Raw genomic sequence first — 21,641 nt, 5'->3', positions numbered from 1 at the left:
ACGGTGACCGAAAAGAGTTGGATTGGATTTTCAGTGTATAAAATGGTATGGGTTTTTGATCTAGACTTGGCATCTGGGAGGCCTTTTCTTTGCGCTTTTGCTTTGTTCTTCAATGGTGATCTGGAGTGGCCGTGGTTTTTTTCCCATTCTTCATTCTTTTTTTCTAGCTTCAAGCCTTCGCGCCGTCACCTCTTGTCTTACTACCTATGTTAATACCAACACCGCTTCGCTGGTTACGATTGACTTGAAATCAGCTTAGGTGTATTGTTACTTGTTCCTATTCTATTTGGATGAGGCTCTTGTAATCAGAACTAGTAGGCTATTTCTCGCATCCTCTACTTCTGAACTTTTGGAGACCAGTACTATTTTATGATATATATCACTTGGTGTCGTACAACTCCATGTATACGATAATCGACTTGGGGTTTGATTTATAATGAAACAGCTATGTCCTAGTGATAACGGATCGTAAAATAAGTGAACATCAACCGCGAGAGGCTAGCCCTTATGTAGCTAATCTGTACAACAATAACCGTTTAGCCATATAAATGCACATGCAAATGCGAAACTTTTAGATTTCATTGCTCATTACGGTTTTCAGTGCCTCAGTAGTCCCTCATCACGGCCACCATGTCGTCTAAACGGGCCACTTCTCCCAGCAAGAGTGCTTCTTTCGCCCTCCATTGTTCGAGTAAGGCTAATTCTGCTTCAGACAAGTATCGTTCCTCATTGCCCTTGACATCGCTTCGCTCTGTCTTCTCAAGAAATTCTTTCAATCGATTCCGTTCGAATCGCAGGCGTTGCAAACATCGAGACATTGCCTTGTACGTATCCTCCAGGACACTATTACTGACACGGTCGGGGTCATAGAACCAGAGAAAAATGGTTTTTGAAGGCTGTCGCAGTGCGTCTCGCGGCACTTCCTGTAAGTCGACGAACCCACCCGTCTGCATGCTGGCGAGAACCTGGCGTAGGTCTTTGAATGGAAGAAGGCTAATTTCCTGTAGACGTTTCTCATCTAGTTTGCCCTTGTCATGGAGTACGCGGACAACCCGTAATGCAACATCGCCGTATCTCGCTTCGATGATACGTTCCAGTTCGAGATGGCGAAGCTTGCGTGCCAGGTGGCGGAACTCGACAGTCCAGGTGATTAGACCCGAAACCATGCGTTTTGATGTGAGGCTATAAGGTGGTTGAGCTAGAAGGCAGAGATGCTGGTCGACTTCGTAAGTACGATTTCCATCTGATTGTGTCCCGTTAGTCTCATCATGGGCTACACCGTTTACACTTTCTTCCAAGAGCCGCTTGCCGCGCCTGTTTATAGGTTGAGAGACCTCCATGGGACCAACCGATCCTGCCAGGTCCAGCAACAGGTCGACATCCTCTACCACTGCTCTTAGAGGAACTGGCACAGAATATTGTTCACCCTCCTCTCCCTCGCGAGGGATTTCAGTAGTATCTCGGCATTTTGCTGTCTGGTATTCGATACGTCGTAGAAGACATTCGTAAACTTCGGCTGTCACAGGAGACGAGTCCCGCTCTGCAAGTTCCAAAAAACGGCGATTCCGGAGAGCGACATCCAATTTTTCATAATTTATGCGTACAGTGATACCAGACTAAACACCATTCCATCAGTTCTCCTATGGAAAGAACAACCGCCCCAAAGGGGCCCTGAAAGCTTAAGGGAAGGGAAAACCTACCTCCATGGGTATTGTGTCTTCACCAAACTCATCGTCTGACCAATCGTTTTCTTCTTCACCGTCCTCATCCTCGTCGACAGCAGCATAGTCAACTCGCGCCTTTTTATTAGGTGCCCCGGTAGCTCCAGTGGTATGTCTTCGTTTAGCTCCTCGGGGTACTCCATTAAACATCAACCCGCGAGTGAGATCTCCGTCCAGCCGTTCTTTGAGCAATTCTAGCGTCCCCTCTGTAACAGCCTCCTCTAGTTTCTTTCCCTTGAGGGCTTTAATGTCTGGTCTTGACTTGATTGTGCGCTCCGCATCCAAAGCGTTGTCGGCATAGCTTTGAAATTGAGCATCCCTGACACGTAATAAGTAACCATGTCCTGCCAAGGCCTTTAAAGTCGGATGAAGAAGAGTTGGATGTTCAGTAGGAGTATAACCGCTATTGAGCCCATTCGGTCGGTCTTCAGTTTCCCCATGTTCGTCAGTTTCCTGGTGTGTTTCCTCTCCTTGATGCTCTTCGGCTTCCTGAATTACCTCATGCTTCTCGCCAGCCCTATCTAGATCGGAATTCGAAGGTCTTAGAGCCGGAAGGGTTTCAAGATAGCCGACTTGCGCATGGCCAAGAAACATAATCGTCGACATAACAGTGGCAGCATATTTTCCCAATCGATGTTCTATAAGCTCCAAAATCTTCCCGGATCGGATGAGATAGTATGCGGATTGCATGTTGGGTTCGTAGTACGTAATACCGTCATCGTAGGACGTGTAGTGGTAGACAAGGTGTTGTTGAATCATAGCAGCGAGGCCATGACGAAGCTGGGCGTTGGAGAGACGGGAGTAGAATTTCAGCCGGGGAAAGGAAAGTCGATCATAGCGGTTTAGTGTCGAGAAAATGCGCTGTGTCCGCGAGGTACATAAGAGTCAGCCACATCAGGCTTCTCGCTCCTCACCAAGGTTCCAGGCAAGAGTGGAAAAGTAGTTGATAGGTGTCCAAATGCAAACCTACCGCAAACAGTTCCCCAAAGTTATCTTCGACAAGGAGCGCACAGAGCTCTCCAGCATACTGCCATCCATCAGGTTAATGCGTGAGACTTATGTAGGTGGAGCAGTCGCATACTTGGGAAGTCATATTAGCTCGAGACTTCTAGAGAATTTACCAGCTTCAATTCTCTAGAAGGAAACAGCGGTCACCGCCAGATAGTCATAGGGAATTGGTATCGGCCAGCTAATAAATAGAAGAAGCACAAACTGGCTGCAGAGCAAACGAGGCAAGCTACCTTTTCCCCCTCTTTGTCCTACTTTTTTTTCTCTTATCGCAATGCTTCGCCGGGGCTCACGTGCAGCCTACTATCATGTGACATCAGCTGACACGGAGGACGAGGAAAAGCCGGTTCCGCCCGGACTCGCCATTCTGACCAATCAGAGAGAGAGTAATCAAGGCTCCGGCATCTTGAAGCTTTTCAGACATCGTTTCCAACCCGCCCAACGACAGTCAGAAGCACTCTTCTGCTCTCCCTCTCACCCCACCCTCTCCAATTGCTGTCGAGCTCCTCGGCCTCCTATCTTCCACCTCACATATTTTATATTCCGCACATGCGATAATGCTGTCGCGGTCTACTTTCAGCCGAAATGCGCCCCGTGCGCTCCAGAAGCAGTGCTCTGCTGCCGGCATCAACAGCCGTCGAAGCATGGCCTCTGCTGCGACCCCAGGCCTTCAGTACGATGTCACCGAGCTGCTGGCGTGAAGCTCGCCAATAGAGAAGTAGCAGGCCCTACAGCAACCCTGGCGTTGGTTGCAAAGGCCGGCCCTCGTCACCAGCCTTTCCCAGGTTTCTCCGATGCTCTCGAACAATTCGCCTTCAAGGTTAGTTCCGGCACTCAATGTCCACTCTTACTGGCTACGCGTTACTATGCGAGATGGGAATTGACGAGATTTTCATCAATTAATAGTCTACACTCAAACGGTCGGCGTTGCGGATCAACCGGGAGGTTGAACTGCTCGGCGGTGAAGTTTCTTCTACACACTCGCGTGAAAATGTTGTCCTCAAGGCCAAGTTTCTCTCGAACGATCTTCCTTACTTTGCCGAATTGCTTGCAGAGGTTGCTTCTCAGTCAAAGTTTGCAGGTATGTCGCCAGAGTGGTCATATCAGCTCCGATGGAGGGTCTAATTAGATTCATCAGCCCACGAATTGAACGAGGTCGTCATCAAGCACCTCAAGCTCAGACAACAAGCCCTTGCCGCCAACCCTGAGCAGCAGGCTGTCGATGCTGCTCACGCTCTGGCCTTCCACCGCGGCCTGGGTGAGAGCATTACCCCTTCTACCACTACTCCTTTCGAGAAATACCTTTCGGCTGAAGCCCTCGCCGAGTTCGCCCAGCAGGCTTATGCCAAGTCCAACATTGCCCTTGTTGGCAGTGGCTCGAACTCTGCCGATCTTTCCAAGTGGGTTGGCCAGTTCTTCAAGGAACTCCCCAGTTCTGGCAGCTCCAGTCAGTATCAGCTCCAGCCCGGCGCAGCTTCCAAGTACCATGGTGGTGAGCAGCGCATCTCTTCCAAGGCCGGTAACGCCGTTGTCATTGCATTCCCTGGCTCCGCTGCTTTCGGCACCTCTGGCTACAAGCCTGAGGCTTCTGTTCTTGCTGCCCTCCTGGGTGGTGAGTCCACTATCAAGTGGACTCCTGGCTTCTCCCTCCTGGCTCAGAGTACTCAGGCTTCTCCCAAGTCCGTGCCTCTACCAAGAGCCACACCTACTCTGATGCTGGCCTTTTCACCATTTCACTTTCTGGTAAGGCCGATCATGTTGCTTCAGCTAGCAAGAATGCTGTGGATGCCCTCAAGAAGGTTGCCGCCGGCGAAGTTGCTAGCGAAGACATCAAAAAGGCAATCGCTTTGGCGAAGTTCCGTGCTCTTGAATCGGCTCAGAACCTTGAAACCGGTCTTGAGGCTACTGGCTCTGCTCTTCTCAGCGGCGGCAAGCTTACCAGATCGGCGAAATCGCTCAAAGCATTGACGCCGTTACGGAGGCCCAGGTTACGGATGTAAGTATATCATATTCACTTTGCGTTGGTATCGTTGAAAACAGGAAGATGACTAATTGTCTTTGACAGGCTGCAAAGAACTTCCTCTCTGGCAAGGCCTCCGTCGCCTCTGTTGGAGACCTCTTCCAGCTTCCTTACGGCGAGGACCTTGGTCTGACCGTTTAAAGTGTATACAATACATATTAGACTGTCTTTGCAAAAAAAGGCATCACCCCCTTCTCATGTGTCTAGATCAGTCTCCGCAGATGTTTCTTTTGTGACGTGGTTGTAGTTGTGTGACTGTAATACAATTGTACCTTATCCAATACTCTTCACATAACAGTGTAGTATGGGTTTATGTGCTATATTTCTCTAGAGTTATCCTCCCAGGAGAGATTGATTGAGGAAATTTCTAGGTCCTTGGGCCGCCTTTGGCAGTGTTTGACGCTATGGTAATAATATGGAAGGCTATAGAAATCAATACAAACGTAAACAATACAGTCATTTTTTATCATGTCAAACTTTAGGGTGTATATACATTATAATGTGGATAATTTTTTATCAATGTATAGAGTATTTGCCCAACTCATTGCACAATTGTAGTAGCACATCCATATATTGAATGGTGCTTTTTCCCTACTAGTACTTTTCTGTGGGTGACCAGTGAACTTGAATAGGACACCTCCACTTGCGGAGCATCCATAATAGGGAATCACACCATCATGGTCACTGATGTTAGCTTGTACTGTCTCTGGCCATGAAGACTCAGCGGGGCTGTATTTTATTATATGGATTGTGTTCTCAATTTCTGTAGTTCTCTTCCACTTTTTATTTATAGTTTTCTATTGGCTATGAAAGTGTCATGCTGTAAGTCAACCAATAAGATCCATTAATACATAGGAAATGGCGAAACATGTTCCAACATTACATAGAACCCGCTCCTTTTTCAGAGACAGTAAGTAGTATTTAGGTGCTCATAGCATCCTACATTATCACTACTGAATATTTACCCGTGAAATGTCGTGATTTACCTGGATAGGCTAAGTGGACTACTGCATATCTGGTCTTTTGGCTTCAACTTGGAAGCACAAAAAACCAGCATATATATATGAGTTTAAAATGGATTAATGATCCCTGGAAAGTAAAACTAGCACCATCTGTGCTGACTACTATCTCGTAGGTACTATTATAGGCGGGAATATGACTCAGTAGCAAGGGTCCAAAGTACTCAATACTTCATGCACGTGATCTATGGCAACTCCATCCATTGCCCAATCACTCCCGGGCCGTGCATAGTAGAAGGGTATCTCAAACCTTCTCTAGTGCTTAGCGGTGACTTGATCGCCCGTCAGTTTTTCGACTGCTTCCTTGGCCCTATTCGGTACGACGGAGACCCACAGGTTAGCCAAACTCCGCTCCTCGGCTATCACATGAAGATCGGGGAACTGGTGATCAGACAACCTGTGTTTTCGGGGGATGGTAACCTTGGCCCGAAAACTACAACTAGTCCTGCACACCTTGGGGAATAGTCAACTCACATGTCACCAAGAGCCACCATGCAGACGGTCTGCCAGATTCCTAGTCCTATACGGGGAGTAACTCCACGGTAAAGACCCTTAAGACCATTGGTCTCGTAGATATACTTGAAGGTTTTGCCAACGGTCAAGTTCTTAGGCCGGTTGGGGTCGTCCTTCTTACTCTGCATCTCGACACGAATGACTTCAATAGGCTGGTTCCAAGCAGAGAGGCCACCACCAAGACCAGAGGCTATGACCTTCTCCATTGCACCAAGCTTTTGTCCTTCTTCCTTGTTGGTCACCTTGCGGATTGCTGATTCTGCGAGACGGGAAAGACCGAAACGGGAACCCCAGTTTGTAGTTTGACGGATAGCAACCGCATTTACACCGCGGTTAATACCACGGATGCCCTCCTTGCGGTAGATATCCATGAAAGTCGCGAAGGTGCTTGGAGGCTTTACACCCTGAGCAGCCATCTTGTGCTTGGTGATCTCGACCGTCTTCATACAGGTACAGAAACCCATAGTGGCATATGCCTGGGCAATACCACCCGCCATACCTCCTGAGATACCAGCGAGAAAGTCTGGCGCACCGAGCACCTTGGCACCAAATTCCGCCTCGGACGCGACGAAAAGGAGAACGGCGCCTTTGGTGGAGGCCTCAATCCAGGCCCACGGAATGAGACCTTGATAATCTGCAGAGACATCCCACGTCAGAAACTGCAGCCCCCACACTAGTCGGATAACAGGAAAGAAAGCTACTTACAACCGAGGATCCCGCCACGACCCCATATCCGACCCATAGCGCTGGCGAAACTGTCGCCTCGATTGGCGGCCATGGTCGTCTTGATCACTTCCAGCGGCTAAATGAAACATTAGAAAAAATATCACCAAATTTCATTGGGTATGCCGAAATATTATACCTGTCCCAAAGTGGTGACCCTAAGTAATCATGTCAGTACCGAAGATCTCTCCCTTTTCACTTCATGGTGGACGGAGGGTATAAGCCGCATTACTTACTCGAACATATTCAATCCTGCACCGACTATACAAAAAACTATCAGAACCAAGTCGTTATCTATAATGTTGGGTGGCACCTACGCAACAGATTGCTGAACTTGACGGGCTTCTTCTCGAGCTTGTGGCCGGCAGTGGCCATCTCAGCTGTGGTAGTAGACATCTCTGACCTTGGGGAGCGCTGAAAGGGGCCCTGACCAAGGGATGTTGGGGGCTTCGTCGCCTAAGGGATCAGGTCAAGTCGACTGTTGTTTGCAATGGGAACGTCAGGAGCAACGATTGCTTTCAATCGAACTTCAAGCGCTAGGAATGGTCGTGGGTTGTCAAACGGGGGACGATTTAAGTGGCCGATAAAGTAGAGGGGAAAGGAGAAGCAGTGATGGGCAAACAGCACAGGAAAGAGTGGAAATATAAAGTCCAGGAGGATGGATTACCCGGCGTACGTACTCCAAGTTAACTAGTTGCTAGACCCGACTAGGCACTCGACGGCCTAAGGCCAGTTGCCGTCCCCTTAAACTGCAAAAATAAAACCGACGTCGGGGACATTGGGGAGACGCTAAACCTAATTAGAGCATTTCTAGGCTGAGTCCTGGCACTAGGCCCAGTGTGGTCCGGCGGTGTAATTGGCTTCAGTTGAGCCAACGGAGCAAATCGGGTGCCCCCCAACATTACCTATTCTTGGCTCAGCTGTCCTGCAGTGGGACGCTGCAATTTACAGAAATGGTTGAGCCGTCCCGATCCTAGTCTCAAATTCCTCTCAACCTCCTGGCTCATGCCCCAGATACCTCAAAGATGTACAGAGTAAACAAACAGCCACTGGCAACTCGCTACTCACATTTACTACGGGTTATACTAATTGTATGTGTACCGGCCTTGAAAATAAAATATTAGTATGCTGAACCTTACCTAAATGTATGTATGGTGTACTCCGTACTTGTATATTATTTGTTCTTCCTCCCAGGTCCGGTGGAAGGTACCGCATTCTCATAACACTATTTTCTTTATCTTGTTTGTATTTTTCTTTTACCTATTCGAGGGACAGCTTTATCCAGTATGCGAGCGACTGTGATTCTACTACTAGGTAGTATTAATTCCAGGTTACAGACTTACAGTACGGTATGTAGTACCTAGATACGTATTCATGTGATAGACATGAGCTGTGAGATCATTACACATCAAGCGCATGTCAGATAAACCTCGGAAATCACAGGTGGTTCAAAGGGAACCGCACTAATGCATCGGTGCTGTACTTGTGTATTGGCGGCTGCTTCACCATTATTATTATTGCTACTTAATATTATTTTTATCAGTTTCACATCCCGTCCTTCTCTTTCTGGTCCCTTGCATCGGACCGAGTCGTGGCTCTTCCCATCTATAGAAAGAAAGGGATTTGGAGAGCAGAGTTGTCTGTTTCTAATTTGTAGTGGTGATTGTTTTCATCACGCATGAGCTGGAATAGGGCAGAAGCCATCTAGTCAAAAGATCGGCACGATATTGGAGCGCTGTTACAAGGCCCGCTCGGACCAGGTCCTATCATACATTAATCAAACTAACCACAGCACTCGTCACATCCTAGTCTAATAAAATAGTAAGGGAAAAATACAAAATGGTGTGCTTAATCATAAAAAACCCCCTCCGAGTTCTCGCGTCATTCTACAAATTTACAGCTTGGCACCGACAAGCTTGGCATAAGCCTCAGTGCTGAAGGACTTGGGGCGCTCAATGGGGGCACCAAGGGCGCGATCAATGATCAGCTGAGGCAGGACACCAAGAGCACGAGAGACACCGAACAGGACGGTGTAATAGTTGGCCTCAGTCAGGCCGTAGTACTGGAGAAGGACACCAGAGTGCTGGAAATAGGTCAGAATTCGTTGGCTTGTAATCGGATGATCTTGAAATGCACGCTAGACTTACAGCATCGACATTGGGGAAGGGGTTCTTGGTCTTGCCGTGCTCAGTCAGCACGCCAGGAGCAATCTTGTAAACCTGGCTGACGAGCTTGAACATCTGATCATCAGGAAGCTTGCGAAGGGCAAACTCGCGCTGAGAAACGTAACGAGGATCGGTCTTACGGAGGACGGCGTGGCCGTATCCGGGAACAACCTGACCAGCGTTGAGAGTGGACCACAAGTAGTCTTTAATGGCCTGGTCACTGAGGTCGTTGCCAATGGCCGCCTTCATCTTTGTGAGCCAGTTAAGCACTTCCTGGTTCGCCCTGTTCAAGTAAACATGTTAGCTATAGTGACTCTCGCATCCTTTCGTCTTTCTATTTATTTCCGATGCGTCCTTAAAACGAGGGATAAACATACAATCCATGAAGAGGGCCGGCCAATCCGTTCAGACCAGCGGACAAAGAAAGCATAGGGGAGCTAAGAGCACTACCAACAAGGTGAGTGGTGTGAGCGCTGACGTTTCCACCCTCGTGATCAGAGTGGATGGTCAGGTATAAACGCATCAGTTCAACGAAGTCATTGTTGTTACCATAGCCGAGCTGGTTGGCCAAGTTGTAGGAGTAGTCCTTGTCCTTCTGGATAGGGGCGACCTTGCCGTCCTTAAAGACGTTGCGGTAGATCTTCGCGGCGATAGTAGGGAGTTTGGCAATGAGGTCCATGGAATCCTCGAAGGTGTAGTTCCAGTAGTCCTTCTTGTTGATACCCTTAGCGTAGGCCTTGGCGAAAGCGGACTCGTGTTCAAGGGCAGTGACAGCCAGAGAGAACTGCGCCATGGGGTGAAGAGTGCTGGGGCAGCGGTCAATGAGCTCCTCAATGAATTTGGGGAGGTCAGAGCGAGCAGCCCACTCAGCAGACAGGTCGCGAACCTGCTGCTCAGAGGGAATTTCGCCGGTCAACAGCAGCCAAAAGAGACCTACGGCATATTAGCAAGGTGCACAATCATCTTCTAGGGGATCGGTATACCTTCGGGAAGAGGCTCCTCGCCACCGGGAGCCTTGGGCAACAGCTTCTGGCATTCGGGGATCTATGTAACCATGAGTATATGATGTTCCCCCACAAGAGAGAACCGGATGATACATACGGTGTATCCACGGAAACGGATACCTTCCTCGGAATCCAAAACAGAACCCTGAACTAGAATTAGCAAATCCTCATCGATAGCTGTTGACTCCGTTGCGCATGACATACTTCCCACACGAGGCATTTCACACCACGAGCACCGCCGTAGGCCTGGTCGAGGGTGAGCTCGCCGATGACCTTGTTACCATATTCCCTACAAGCGTTGATTGGCGTGGTTAGCAAATGGGCTGGTGCTCAAGGTATTACTGTAGTGCTGTGCATACTTCCTGAGCTTCTTGACCTTCTCAATCTCGCCAGGGAGCTTGTCGGCGAATGTCTCCTTCAGGGACTGCATAGTTCAAAGTCATTTCAGTTAGCCAAGTCAAGAATCGGTAGCAATATAAACAATATGACAAACCTTGGCCTTGCCAGTAGAGTAACAGCGCAAACCATTGAAGGCAACGGACTGCACGACCGGCTTGCCGGCGAGAGAGGTGGAACGAAGAACAGAAGTTCCGAGTCTCAAGGAAGAAGCCATGTCGAATCAAACAACCTTGGTTGGGCGGTTGAGTATAATTGATGAATGGAGAGGCTCTGGGTATATTAAGATAGTGATAGAGAGAAAGAAGAAGAAAAGATGCTGAGGTTTCGGGAGAAGCTCTTTTTTTTTTCCCATCTGACCGTAACAGTACAGCCGGTACATGGGCGGTACAGTAAAGGTCGGCAACGAGGCAAGGCAATGGCGGGATTCCGTACTGTACCGTAATGCTATGCGCAGGAAGGTGGCCCGGTCTACCGAATCCCTTCCATCGGCGATCTGTGATCCCTCGCCCGCCAGATTCCGTTGCGCGGGACGGAGTACCGGAGTAATTGATTACCTAGGCAGAGCAAGCTCTCGCTCTTGTTTGTTTCCCCCCTAATTCCTTTCATTATTGGTTTTACCAAACTCTTCGTTATGATAGATTTTACCGACATGGTCACCCTTGTATTCCTTTGCCCCAAGGTCTGCAGTACATCTTTGAAATCACATAATTCCATTTGATATTGTCTATATAGACTGTGCGGTCGCTCGCCAGCAAAACTGACGATCTCGGCACGCATTCCATCCGTAAACGGAGTAATTCACTTTCAATTGAAGTTCCCATGGCTAGTGACGTCGGCCGCTACCCGAGTTTGGGTCGGACCCATCACTAAGGTAGTAGCTGCAGTACTCCGTACCGAGAATCAGATAACCAATTGAGTACTTGCCAGGGTATGAACAAGGTGCCGATAAATTATGTGAAATTGCCTTGCTAGAGATACAGAGTAAGCGGCAGATATTGTTTTGCTACCAACAGTACTCCATGCTCTGTAGTATGCTTCAATTGTTCCGTACTTTACCACTGCAGATTCTTCGGCCCCCTGTGGGTGGGCACCCAGAAGGAAAACTCCTTAACTCAATTAGTAGTTACTGCGTACGGAGTACCACATTCGATTCACCGGCCTGAGGTCATCATTGAAGCTTAGTAAGTAGACTTTTGGGGCCCGATCAACACGTGACATATGTTTCAAGCCTTAGGCCCCCAACCGAAATTTCAATGTGAAATTGTGGGTTTACCAATTAAGGGCTAGCGCAACTTATGATTTTTCTCCTCACCTGACTAACTGCCTTGTCTACGGAAAATCACTCCTTCCTTAATACTTCTTTCACTTCACAGCATCACCTTCACGTCAACCTTTATCTACTCCTTTATTGCATTTTTTGTTCTACATTGTAATCTATCACATCTGCCTTTCTTTTGATTTGCCTGACAACTTTCACCTTAGGACGTACCTTGTACACATACTCGCTCGCGAGTCGCAAAACTCCTGGACACCATCGCTTGGCTGTGTTCCAGCTGTAGGCGGAAGCCCCCCCTGGTCGCCAGAAGTCCGCTCGTGGAATTCTGTAGTGCTACGACCAGAAGTCCGCTTAGGAACTTGTCCTCTACGTCTTGAAATCCAAAAGCACAGCAGCTATCACTAAGAATCACTATCTTCTTGACTGAACTGGATCTCCCAGTAGAAACGACTCGTTGGCCCCTTGATACACCCAGACGCCTATACTATATTATTTGAAGCAATAGGTTTTGTCAAAGAGCTTCCTGGGAATATCTACCAACCATATCTCCGTACTGGAATCCGGCCCCTCTAATACATACTATCAACAATGTCGTCTGCTGTAGCAGAACTGGACAATTATCTCCAGTCTATGCTTGCCCTTAAGCCTCCTGGTGTCTCAGGATCTAAGATCAACAGTATAACGTCGCTTTGCACCGCAAACGTTCAGGTATTGTACCCCTTCGTGCTTGGATTGACAAGGGCTATCATAAGAGTGAATGGCAAGCTGACAGAAATTCTTTCTTTTGCAGAATGAATCCGTTCTTATCCAGAAGATCTATACACACTTCAAGAAGGCTCCGGGAACACACAAGTTGGGCGTACTCTATGTCGTAGACTCTGTAACTCGACAGTGGGTAGAAGCAGCGCGCAAGGCAGGTCAACCATCTGGTAGTGCCGCTCCTGATGGAACCTTCGCCGCTGGTGTTAACAGAGTGACCGAATTACTACCTGTCTTGATGACTGATATCATAAACAACGCTCCTGAGGATCAAAAGGTACGCTCTAGATGCAAGATGCATACAGCCATCAAACTACCACACAACCTGCGGGCATGCGTACGGCCGATAAAAAGCGGAGATTTACGTTCAAATCCTGCTGTGGCCTGTATAAGATTTGATCTACGTATCTCCCGCTATATATCCCCCCCTTTCTGCATAGAGCCCGCCATTCCTTTTCTAGGTGTTTACTCTGTCAATTTGTGGCGAATAGTTCAACTTACGTATCCGATGGTCTCTTCATATAGGAAAAAATCAGGAAACTGGTTGATATTTGGGAGCGTGGATATACTTTCCCCGCCCCCATGCTTGCCTCCTTCAAAGAAAAACTAAACGCACCCGCAGCACACAGTAAGCTTGTTTCCCTTCCCTTCCATTTTATATGATATGGACGCCGTTACGCCGTACCCCGACTTGGTTGTATAACCGAAGGAGCCATTGGCGGCTCTTCTAAACGCCAAGATAAGTGCACACAGAATTCTGATCTTGCTTCTATAGATGTTGAGTCCACTACACCCGAGGGTTCCCCAGCCCCAAATTATATTCCTCTTGGGGGTCCTCAGCAGTCGCAGCTACTGCCACCATCTAATGGCGCAACATCGACCACTCCTCAGTCGGTGCCGGATACCTCTAGTATATTGAAAGCCCTCGCTGATATGGCCAAACAAAATACAGCGGCTCCCCCAGCGTCAGCAGCGCCGGCAGTAGCACCGCAGTCTAATCCCCTTGGTACTTTAACCCAGCAGAGTGCAGCTCCGCAGCCAGTGTCGTCCTCCGTAGACCAGGCATCACAATCCCAGAATGGGCAGGCTAGCGTAAACCCATTTACTGCTGGGGCTATGGCGACACCTTTCGCGGCCTTGAGTAATGTCGCTCAAAACACGGCATTGGTACAACCGCAAAGCCAGAGTCAGACTCCAAACCCATTGACTGCGACACAGAATCCACTGGCTGCGCTACTACCACAGGCTACTACAGCCCCAGCCCACCCCTCTCCCGCTGTTGCGACCGATGCGCTGCAACAGCAACTCCAGCTCTTGCAGCTCCTGGCCGCGCAGGGAATTCCACAAGACCAGTGGGCCACCGCTCTGCAGATCCTTAGTCTGTCTAATGCCACTAACATGGGTAACATGAACCCTACCCAGGCTGCTGGCTTTAACTTACCAGGTCAAAACGTCAATGCCTGGGGCCGTCCCGATTCCCAATCACGTGAGTTCGACCGGGACCGGGAACGGGACCGTGACTATATGCGCTCACCTCCAGGCCAGTATCGTCGCCGTTCCCGGTCGCCAGGCTGGGATAGACGTCGTGATGCGTCCCCCCCTCGTCGCCGTGATAGTCCTGTCTACGGCGAGTACCATGGTGACTCTCCTGGTCGCAGAGGTGGTGATCCCCGCGGCCGGCGTGGGAATGATTATCGTCAGCGCAGCCCTCCTGGGCGTAGACGTCGTACTCCGTCTCCTCCCCGTAAGGACCCTACTCTGCCGCCTCCCGGGCCCAAATTTATTGAGTGGGATTACTCCATCGGCCAAGGCAATATTAAAGGTCCGTACCGGCTCGATCGCAAACGCTTTGTTTCCGTCCTCTCAGCTAACTTTCTATACAGTTTTGAGTCGAACCCTTTTCGTTGGCGGTGTGACGTGAGTTGATGTCTGTGATTCTCTGCATCTCGGATTTTAACAGCTTAATAGGTCATCCGAGGCGCACTTGCGCTCTCTATTCGGCAAATTTGGCATTGTCCAGACTTGTATTGTCAACATAGATAAACGTCATGCTTTCATCAAGATGATCAGCCGCCAGGATGCTGTGCATGCCCGTGAAGGTATGGAATCCTATAAGGCTGGGGACATGCAACTTAGAGTAAGTACGCCTTGCCGTAATCAATGATCGTGTCTAACCAGTCTCCAGACTCGATGGGGTGTCGGATTCGGACCGCGTGACTGTAGCGACTACCAGACAGGGATTAGTATAATTCCGGTTGAACGACTCACGGAAGCAGATCGGAAATGGATGCTCACTGCTGAATATGGTGGGACCGGAGGCAGACCCATCGAGAGTGGCATGGTCGTTGAAGAGCCAGATATCGAGATCGGTGCTGGAGTCTCATCCAAAGGTTTGTTTATCTCACAGTCGAACTTAGGAATACCACGAATTGACTTATTCCTGTAGCTATCAGCAGGCGGATTGCAACTGACACCGGGGGCAAACGGGGCCCTATCTCATCCCGCACTCAGCAGGACCGCTTCCCCCGACCAGACCGGGACGGACCGTCGGCTAGAATGGGCCCTGGTGGTCATGGTGGCCAACCCGATCGAGATATCGCCAACGCAAACAATGTCGGCGTTCCTCCTGCTGTGCCCGGCTTTGGCTTTTCCTTTCCAGGTATGCCCATGTTCCCTCCAGGGTTCATGATGGGAGGAGCACAAGCAGGAACATCTAGCGGGTCATCACAGCCCCCACCCCCGGGCCAAGGGGGCAATTAAGTTCTTGATCAAGTTCGACCTGATAAGGCAAATATTGCTACAGTGAAGACAATGTCTTTACTTCTTTCATTCGGCCTTTGTTTTGATACGAGCTTTATTTCTTATATTTCGTTGTAAATCATATACGGAACATGGCGTTGGAACTCTCTTCCTCGAACCCTGCAGAGGCATATTTACATAAGTGGAAGTGATATTCACCCCGTTTGAGTGGGCAATCAGACATTGTGGACACTGTCTTGTCTTCCTGCGTGTGCTGGTACTTCTCAGGCGATGCCATTGGCTTGAATTCGAATCTCTCTTTGAGAAAATGGTGATGCGTCTCTTTCTTTTGTCCCTTATTTCTTTTCCCTTTTTCCTTGAACTTGGGCGGCTTTGTGTGGTTTATTCTCTCCCATATTCGAAAATCAGCAATGCAGTTGCATATCTGCTCGGTGCACTTTTTTCCCCTTCAAATAATGTGGTGTCTGGCGATATGTTGGGGCATTCAATTCCCGTTTGTATTTAACCCAAATAAATTTGTTGAAAATAGTTCTTCAGGGACTTGAAGTTTGCAGGCTCTTGATGCCGTACCAGTACTCAAAACATTACTATGTCTTGAACCATAGAAAGGGGTGAGCACTGAAGAAAAGTACTGTTTTACACATTACTGAGGTTGTTGTTATTTCTAACCTATAGGTTTCATAAATACTACTTCGGCCATTACTATTCAGATCAGATGTACGTTGTTATATTATATACATTATATACGGAACGTGTATATACATACATACATACGTGCATATTGTTTACATTGACACAACTTCAGATTTTGCAAGTTCATACATAGTGCCCGTAATACTTTGACTCCTTCCTTAGCAAGCCTTACGTATATACACTCCAGCTCAATTCGCAAGTGTTCTGATGTTGCTAGGTTACTTCAACGGCTCCCGATAACAGGTACAGACAGTCTATCGCGTGACCGTCCCCTCATTGCAACTCCCTATTGGGTGCGTGCAGCACTGGAAATCTTGAATGACTGTTCGAAGTCGGCGATGATATCGTCAATGTGCTCAGTCCCGACGGAAATACGGATAGCGTCTTCAGTAACACCAGATTCAAGCCGTTCTTGCTCGGTCAGTTGCTCATGCGTCGTAGACCAAGGATGGATTGCAAGCGTTTTGGAATCTCCGACACTGCCAAAATGATCAGCTAAAGCTATAGCGATTCATAATCACCGCCTGAGGGACGTACTTAGCTAGATTGCTAATCAACTTGAACCCGTCGACGACCTCGCTTCCAGCAGCAGCGCCTCCCTTGACACCGAAGGATAAGACACCGCCATAGCCACGCTTCAGATAGCGCTTAGCGGTACTATGGGTAGGATGATCCTCAAGTCCTGGATACGAAACCCAGCTCACGTTGTCATTTGTACGCAGCCAGTTCGCCAGAGCCAATGCATTACTTGCATGCCGTTCACCACGCAAGCTAAGAGTCTCCAGACCAAGGATTAGCTGCTGTGCGGCAAATGGATTTAATGCCGACCCGAGATCCCGAAGGATCTCAACGCGGACACGAATTGCGAATGCTAAATTCCCGAAGGTCTCCCAGAACTTCAGGCCGTGGTAACCTTCGGACGGCTCCACAAACTGCGGAAATCGGGCGCCATGTTTACCCCAATCGAACTTTCCGCTATCTATCACGACACCACCGATAGTGGTACCGTGGCCACCAATCCATTTAGTTGCACTGTGCACGACGATATCGGCACCATGTTCGATAGGACGGCAGTAGTAGCCGCCGGCCCCGAAAGTGTTGTCAACCTAGTCCATGGTCAACGTTTGCGCCAACTAATCACAAAATGCACCTGTACATACTACCAAGGGTACACCTTTCTCATGGGCAACCTTGGCGATAGCCTCAAAGTCAGGCACATTATACCGAGGGTTTCCAATCGTCTCGACATAAACGGCCTTGGTGCGGTCATCAATTGCCGCACTGATATCCTCTGGTTTGTCTCCTTGGACAAATTTGGTGGTGATCCCTAACCGGGGGAAGAAAACTTTGAACTGGTTGTATGTGCCTCCGTATAAGTTACTGGTTGAGACGATATTGTCGCCTGCATGCGCAAGTGCTGAGATTGCCATGAACTGAGCCGCTTGGCCAGAAGAGGCTGCTACCGCTGCAACACCACCTTCGAGAGCTGCAATACGCTTCTCGAAGACATCGACTGTCGGCTGTGAGGAGTCAGTATGGTTAGCTCTTTTACGGCTAGCGACCTTTCGTCACTTACATTCATGATACGACTATAGATATTGCCAAACTCTTTGAGGCCGAAAAGCCTGGCGCCATGTGCAGAATCATTAAATGTATAAGACTGCAGATGTTAGTATCACTTAACAGACCACTAGATACGACCGGAAGGAAAAGAAAGGAGTACTCAGTGGATAAACTAACCGTGGTCGCATAAATAGGCACAGCGCGAGCGTTGGTCGCAGGGTCAGGCTCCTGGCTTGACGTCCATTAGTACTCAGAATCCGTATGAGCTGGTTGGGGTCTGTGGGGAATGAAAATATACCCAGCATGAAGCTGAAGAGTTTCGAAATGAGGTTGTCGTGACTCAGCCATTACTGCCTTTGAATGAAACAGCTGCTGTCTCTTTGTAGGTGGAGTGTCTATCAAGGGTTAAGGTCGTGTAGAGTTGGAACACCAGCAATTACTACTCAAGACTTCCAGGAGAGCTCTCAAGGTGGAAAAGATAACTACGTTGCTTTTAAATGTGCGGGGATAAAGTAGTAATAATACTTACTGCGCAATTCCGATGGCGTGATCGGTCAAGGGAGGGGGAGGGAAGAAAAAGAAAAACGAAAGAAAGAAAGCAAAGAAGTATACTCTATCCCTCTATACACGATCATTTACCCCTTTTGCTGACCTCAATCTCTACTGGAACTATGGTGATTTGACGCCAGGTAAGGCTACATTTCTATCTATCTTTGACAACTTCCGCAGGTGTATACATAGGTATATACATAATTATAGTAGAGAGCAATCCATACACACGGTACGGGAGTACTAGTACCAGGTACGAGGCTCAGAACATTCGATCCCGAGAATATGTGGGGTTAGGGATTGGGGTTCGTGTTTGTGCGGAGGGAAAGAATAACATAGGTACTACCTGATTACCGAAGATTAGCATCATACAATTCCGCAGAAGGCGTCCAGATATATAAATCAAGTATGGGAATCTCGATATTTCCGCGATGCTGGATAACCAACTACGTACTCCGTAGTAACTACTAACCAACTAACTACTAGGTAGTAGGACAGGCATCCTTATCTACTAAGCTAAGTGAAGAGAATAATTCCCCACAACCTGGTTGAGTAAATCGGTACTCCAAGGTAATTTGCCATGGATTAGTACCAGTACTAAACACAACACGGTACTCTAGATAATTGAGGCCATTTGTACACAGTAGGGCTAGGTACTCGAAGTCACGTTTTCCAGCCCTATAAGTATACTAACATGAATCAAACATACACACCACAGTATATCTGAATCACAGGAGGAGAAACTGCTAACAAGTAGATCCTTGTCACATTCAATCAGAATTTGCCAACAAACCAATCTGCACGCCCTCTTAAATTAGCATCTCATGAGATCATTGTCACCCACTCCTCAGCCAATCCTTCGTGTTCACGAGTGCGCCGTGAGGCGCTTGTCGTCATAGGCAGCCATATCGATGATCACAAGCTTCCACCAAACGAAACCCCCAATAATTCAGTCATGGAGGAATGACCCGCTTGTAAATGTCGGTCAACTCTTTCTCCCTTGAATACCAGGGAACTTTCCACAATCTTCTGCTTTTCGTATAACAAGCGACCATATAATAAAAGGCAGTTACTCGAAGCGTTAACCTGACGCAGATATTCACCCCAAGGTCGGCCGAAACAACATATTTACCAACTCGTCCCGCGCCGCCAAGCTGAAAACTAGGGCAGGGACTATCTTGAGAGAGCATCGAGGGCACAGTTTCCTTGCCGAAAAACGGCAAGAGATCTTCGACAACAAAGTTTACCACATGCTCTTAAGTCACAGGCCTTGCTACATATTTCTTTCCAACTTTCTGTTCTGCTCAGATTCGTTTGATACCTAATCTTGACGGAACGGCAGTAGCAACATCGCCAGGCATTGTGTCGCTGTGCTCATCCCGATTGCGTTGTGGACTACAAGAAAGGCCAAAGAGGCTCACTATCTGCTGGCCGCGATGGCTCTGGATTTTCCCTGGATTTATCCTGTTCGGGTTGTTCAAGTGATTTTTGCGATCATCAACCTTGGTTTGACCGCGTACAGTTAGTCGCCTTCTTATCGCTGCTATATCAAGCTGAAAGGACGCTGACTGCCAAGGAAAGTTGTCAGCGTGTACAATAATGACACCGTCAATTTCATGCTTTTTAATAGCATTTGGACGGCTTTCTTCGCAACTCCGTACCTCGCCATTGCACCTGTGCACTTCCCCCAAATCGCACATCGCTTCGTTATACCAGCCGTAGAAGCGATCACCATGATTTTCTGGTTTGCAGGGTTTGTTGCCTTGGGTGTTCTGCTTCCTGCTCCTAGGTTCTGTCACTGGAGCGCCTGCAACTGTGCTCAGGCAGCCACGGTATTTGGAGCATTCGAGTGGTATGTCCTCCCTGGTTGAGAATGACTCGTGGTATTATAAAGCCGCTGTACTATTAGTTGCTAATATAAGCATACAGGGCTTTGTTTGCGGTCACGACAGTAGTGGCTGTTCTCGGTGCTTTGCGTACCAGGTCAAGCACTAGTACGAAGCCTGCCCCTCAAACTGCTGCTCACGTTGGCGTCTAAGCGGGATAATAGCGGTGGTGCCGTGAGCTGCCTCCAAGCGATTAGAACCAGTTTCCGGATGATAGTATGTTATGAAGCTCAGCATTGCGTGTTACATCATATATGTTACGATATCTGCGCTAACCGCGGTCGATTCGATTCAATCATAATGTTCATAATGAAAGGAGTGCCGAAGCATGAAGAAAGCCAAAGGGAACCCGATAACTTAACGAGAACAGGCTCCAGTGGTTTTGCGATAGTCTATCCTAATATATCTTGCAACTTGAAGGGTTTACCTCTGGCGTTTGAGTCTTTCGAGTTGTCATTGATTTTGAGTGGATACCCCTTTAGTTTACTCATGTATATAATTAGATGTGGAGCTCATTGGGACGAATTAATACCTATGTACGTGTCTATGCGTGGTCAATGTATGATCTTCATTCCAGGATCTGAAGTGGCTACAATTGTACTTGTGTCATCATGATCACATGTGCGAGTTTCATTTTACAGTGTGTCCAAGATTGGGCAAGATGATACTACACAGTAGGACAACTGGACTTATGTAGTCATAGGTTTATCGTGCAGGAGATCATGTTTGCATCGGATCCTATTGATTGATTTTGGGATGGTTCTGCAGGCACAAAGGATAGAGACCACTGCAGAGCATACATAGATACAAGATATCGGATTCAAGCATGAGTCCAGGAATCTCCTTGGTACCTAGATCTACTTAAGCTAGGTATCCGCTTCGGAGGAGGATGAAGCTATTAGTTAGGGTTCTTTTTCCTACTTCGGGAATTCCGTCCCCGACCGCAGCCAAGGGATGGAAAGAAACATTTAAAGAGCCAGGCCACCCCCGGAATTTTGGACTCCTCGAAGATAACAGGATACTAGTACTAGATACACTTACAGGGCTCTACTCCTTTACCGCTAAAGAATTAAGCATTTGTTAGCATGAGCATGAATTGAGAGAATAGGACAAGTTGGTACTGGTTTCTCCTTTTCCGCCACCGTCTCGTCACGAACTTGAGAGAAAAAAAAAAAAATTTTCCCCCCTCCGCCCACAATTCCCTATCAACGGCCCACTTCAAGATGGAGCGGGTCAGGAAGATATTCGCCGCCGCCAACGTCGGGTTTCGTGCGCCGTGCGGAGGATGGAAAAGTTTTCAGCGGTTGAGTGCCACAGTACATTTGACTAAAAAAAATTATCAAGCCTTCCAATGGATTGAAAATCTTTCTCCTTCCCTACGAGGGTTCTTCTTTTCCCCCCCTCCTCCTAGTTAGAAGTTATCATTATTATTATTACCATTATTATCAGTCATTACGGTTATCTATCTGCCTCTCTTTAGCCTATCTTACCAGCGTTACATCCGTTGCACTGAGAAGATCTCCATCTCTCCCCTCACTCTAATCATTCTTTTTACATAACATTTTCTGGGTGTGCACACATAA

General features: G+C 48.1%; 7 protein-coding genes across 7 annotated transcripts; 3 read left to right on the top strand and 4 right to left on the bottom strand.

Annotated features, from left to right (window-relative positions):
• Positions 1-605: 605 nt before the first annotated feature.
• ANOM_008404 (putative DNA directed RNA polymerase III subunit Rpc82) lies at positions 606-2,825 on the bottom strand (the record flags this gene model as incomplete). Its single annotated transcript, XM_015553660.1, has 4 exons — positions 2,803-2,825; positions 2,692-2,748; positions 1,701-2,582; positions 606-1,616 (listed from the first exon to the last, which is right to left on the bottom strand). The coding sequence occupies exons 1-4, from the start codon at positions 2,812-2,814 to the stop codon at positions 606-608; spliced, it is 1,962 nt and encodes a 653-aa protein (XP_015403084.1). The 5' UTR covers positions 2,815-2,825.
• Positions 2,826-3,003: 178 nt separating this feature from the next.
• ANOM_008403 (ubiquinol--cytochrome-c reductase subunit 2) lies at positions 3,004-4,891 on the top strand (the record flags this gene model as incomplete). The annotated part of the gene is made up of 5 exons (XM_015553659.1): positions 3,004-3,549; positions 3,636-3,810; positions 3,868-4,341; positions 4,398-4,725; positions 4,795-4,891. The coding sequence occupies 5 exons, from the start codon at positions 3,004-3,006 to the stop codon at positions 4,880-4,882; spliced, it is 1,611 nt and encodes a 536-aa protein (XP_015403085.1). The 3' UTR covers positions 4,883-4,891.
• A 1,347-nt stretch (positions 4,892-6,238) lies between these two features.
• On the bottom strand, positions 6,239-7,641 carry ANOM_008402 (putative mitochondrial DNA replication protein (Yhm2); the record flags this gene model as incomplete). The annotated part of the gene is made up of 5 exons (XM_015553658.1): positions 7,322-7,641; positions 7,247-7,265; positions 7,144-7,162; positions 6,987-7,083; positions 6,239-6,915 (listed from the first exon to the last, which is right to left on the bottom strand). The coding sequence occupies exons 1-5, from the start codon at positions 7,398-7,400 to the stop codon at positions 6,239-6,241; spliced, it is 891 nt and encodes a 296-aa protein (XP_015403079.1). The 5' UTR covers positions 7,401-7,641.
• A 997-nt stretch (positions 7,642-8,638) lies between these two features.
• cit1 (citrate (Si)-synthase CIT1) lies at positions 8,639-10,856 on the bottom strand. Its single transcript, XM_015553657.1, has 8 exons — positions 10,667-10,856; positions 10,533-10,597; positions 10,378-10,462; positions 10,271-10,318; positions 10,153-10,213; positions 9,547-10,102; positions 9,152-9,452; positions 8,639-9,087 (listed from the first exon to the last, which is right to left on the bottom strand). The coding sequence occupies exons 1-8, from the start codon at positions 10,784-10,786 to the stop codon at positions 8,899-8,901; spliced, it is 1,425 nt and encodes a 474-aa protein (XP_015403086.1). The 5' UTR covers positions 10,787-10,856; the 3' UTR covers positions 8,639-8,898.
• Positions 10,857-12,234: 1,378 nt separating this feature from the next.
• On the top strand, positions 12,235-15,418 carry ANOM_008400 (Nrd1 complex RNA-binding subunit). The gene is made up of 8 exons (XM_015553656.1): positions 12,235-12,556; positions 12,639-12,884; positions 13,133-13,235; positions 13,383-14,429; positions 14,491-14,524; positions 14,576-14,744; positions 14,793-14,997; positions 15,054-15,418. The coding sequence occupies exons 1-8, from the start codon at positions 12,437-12,439 to the stop codon at positions 15,365-15,367; spliced, it is 2,238 nt and encodes a 745-aa protein (XP_015403087.1). The 5' UTR covers positions 12,235-12,436; the 3' UTR covers positions 15,368-15,418.
• Positions 15,419-16,170: 752 nt separating this feature from the next.
• ANOM_008399 (O-acetylhomoserine aminocarboxypropyltransferase/cysteine synthase family protein) lies at positions 16,171-18,018 on the bottom strand (the record flags this gene model as incomplete). The annotated part of the gene is made up of 6 exons (XM_015553655.1): positions 16,171-16,539; positions 16,598-17,166; positions 17,221-17,580; positions 17,637-17,720; positions 17,801-17,855; positions 17,922-18,018. Coding segments are annotated over 6 exons (1,332 nt in total), but the record flags the coding sequence as incomplete, so codon positions are not given.
• Positions 18,019-19,608: 1,590 nt separating this feature from the next.
• Positions 19,609-20,210, top strand: ANOM_008398 (MARVEL domain-containing protein; the record flags this gene model as incomplete). The annotated part of the gene is made up of 3 exons (XM_015553654.1): positions 19,609-19,693; positions 19,754-20,024; positions 20,102-20,210. 3 exons carry the CDS (start codon positions 19,609-19,611, stop codon positions 20,208-20,210), a joined length of 465 nt encoding a protein of 154 aa, XP_015403078.1.
• Between the last annotated feature and the right edge of the window lie 1,431 nt (positions 20,211-21,641).

Source organism: Aspergillus nomiae, assembly GCF_001204775.2.
Source record: "Aspergillus nomiae NRRL 13137 chromosome Unknown contig00371, whole genome shotgun sequence".
In the NCBI taxonomy this organism is placed as follows: domain Eukaryota; kingdom Fungi; phylum Ascomycota; class Eurotiomycetes; order Eurotiales; family Aspergillaceae; genus Aspergillus; species Aspergillus nomiae.
The sequence above is the reverse complement of the archived record's forward strand: the minus strand, read 5'-3'. Positions and strand labels throughout refer to the sequence as shown.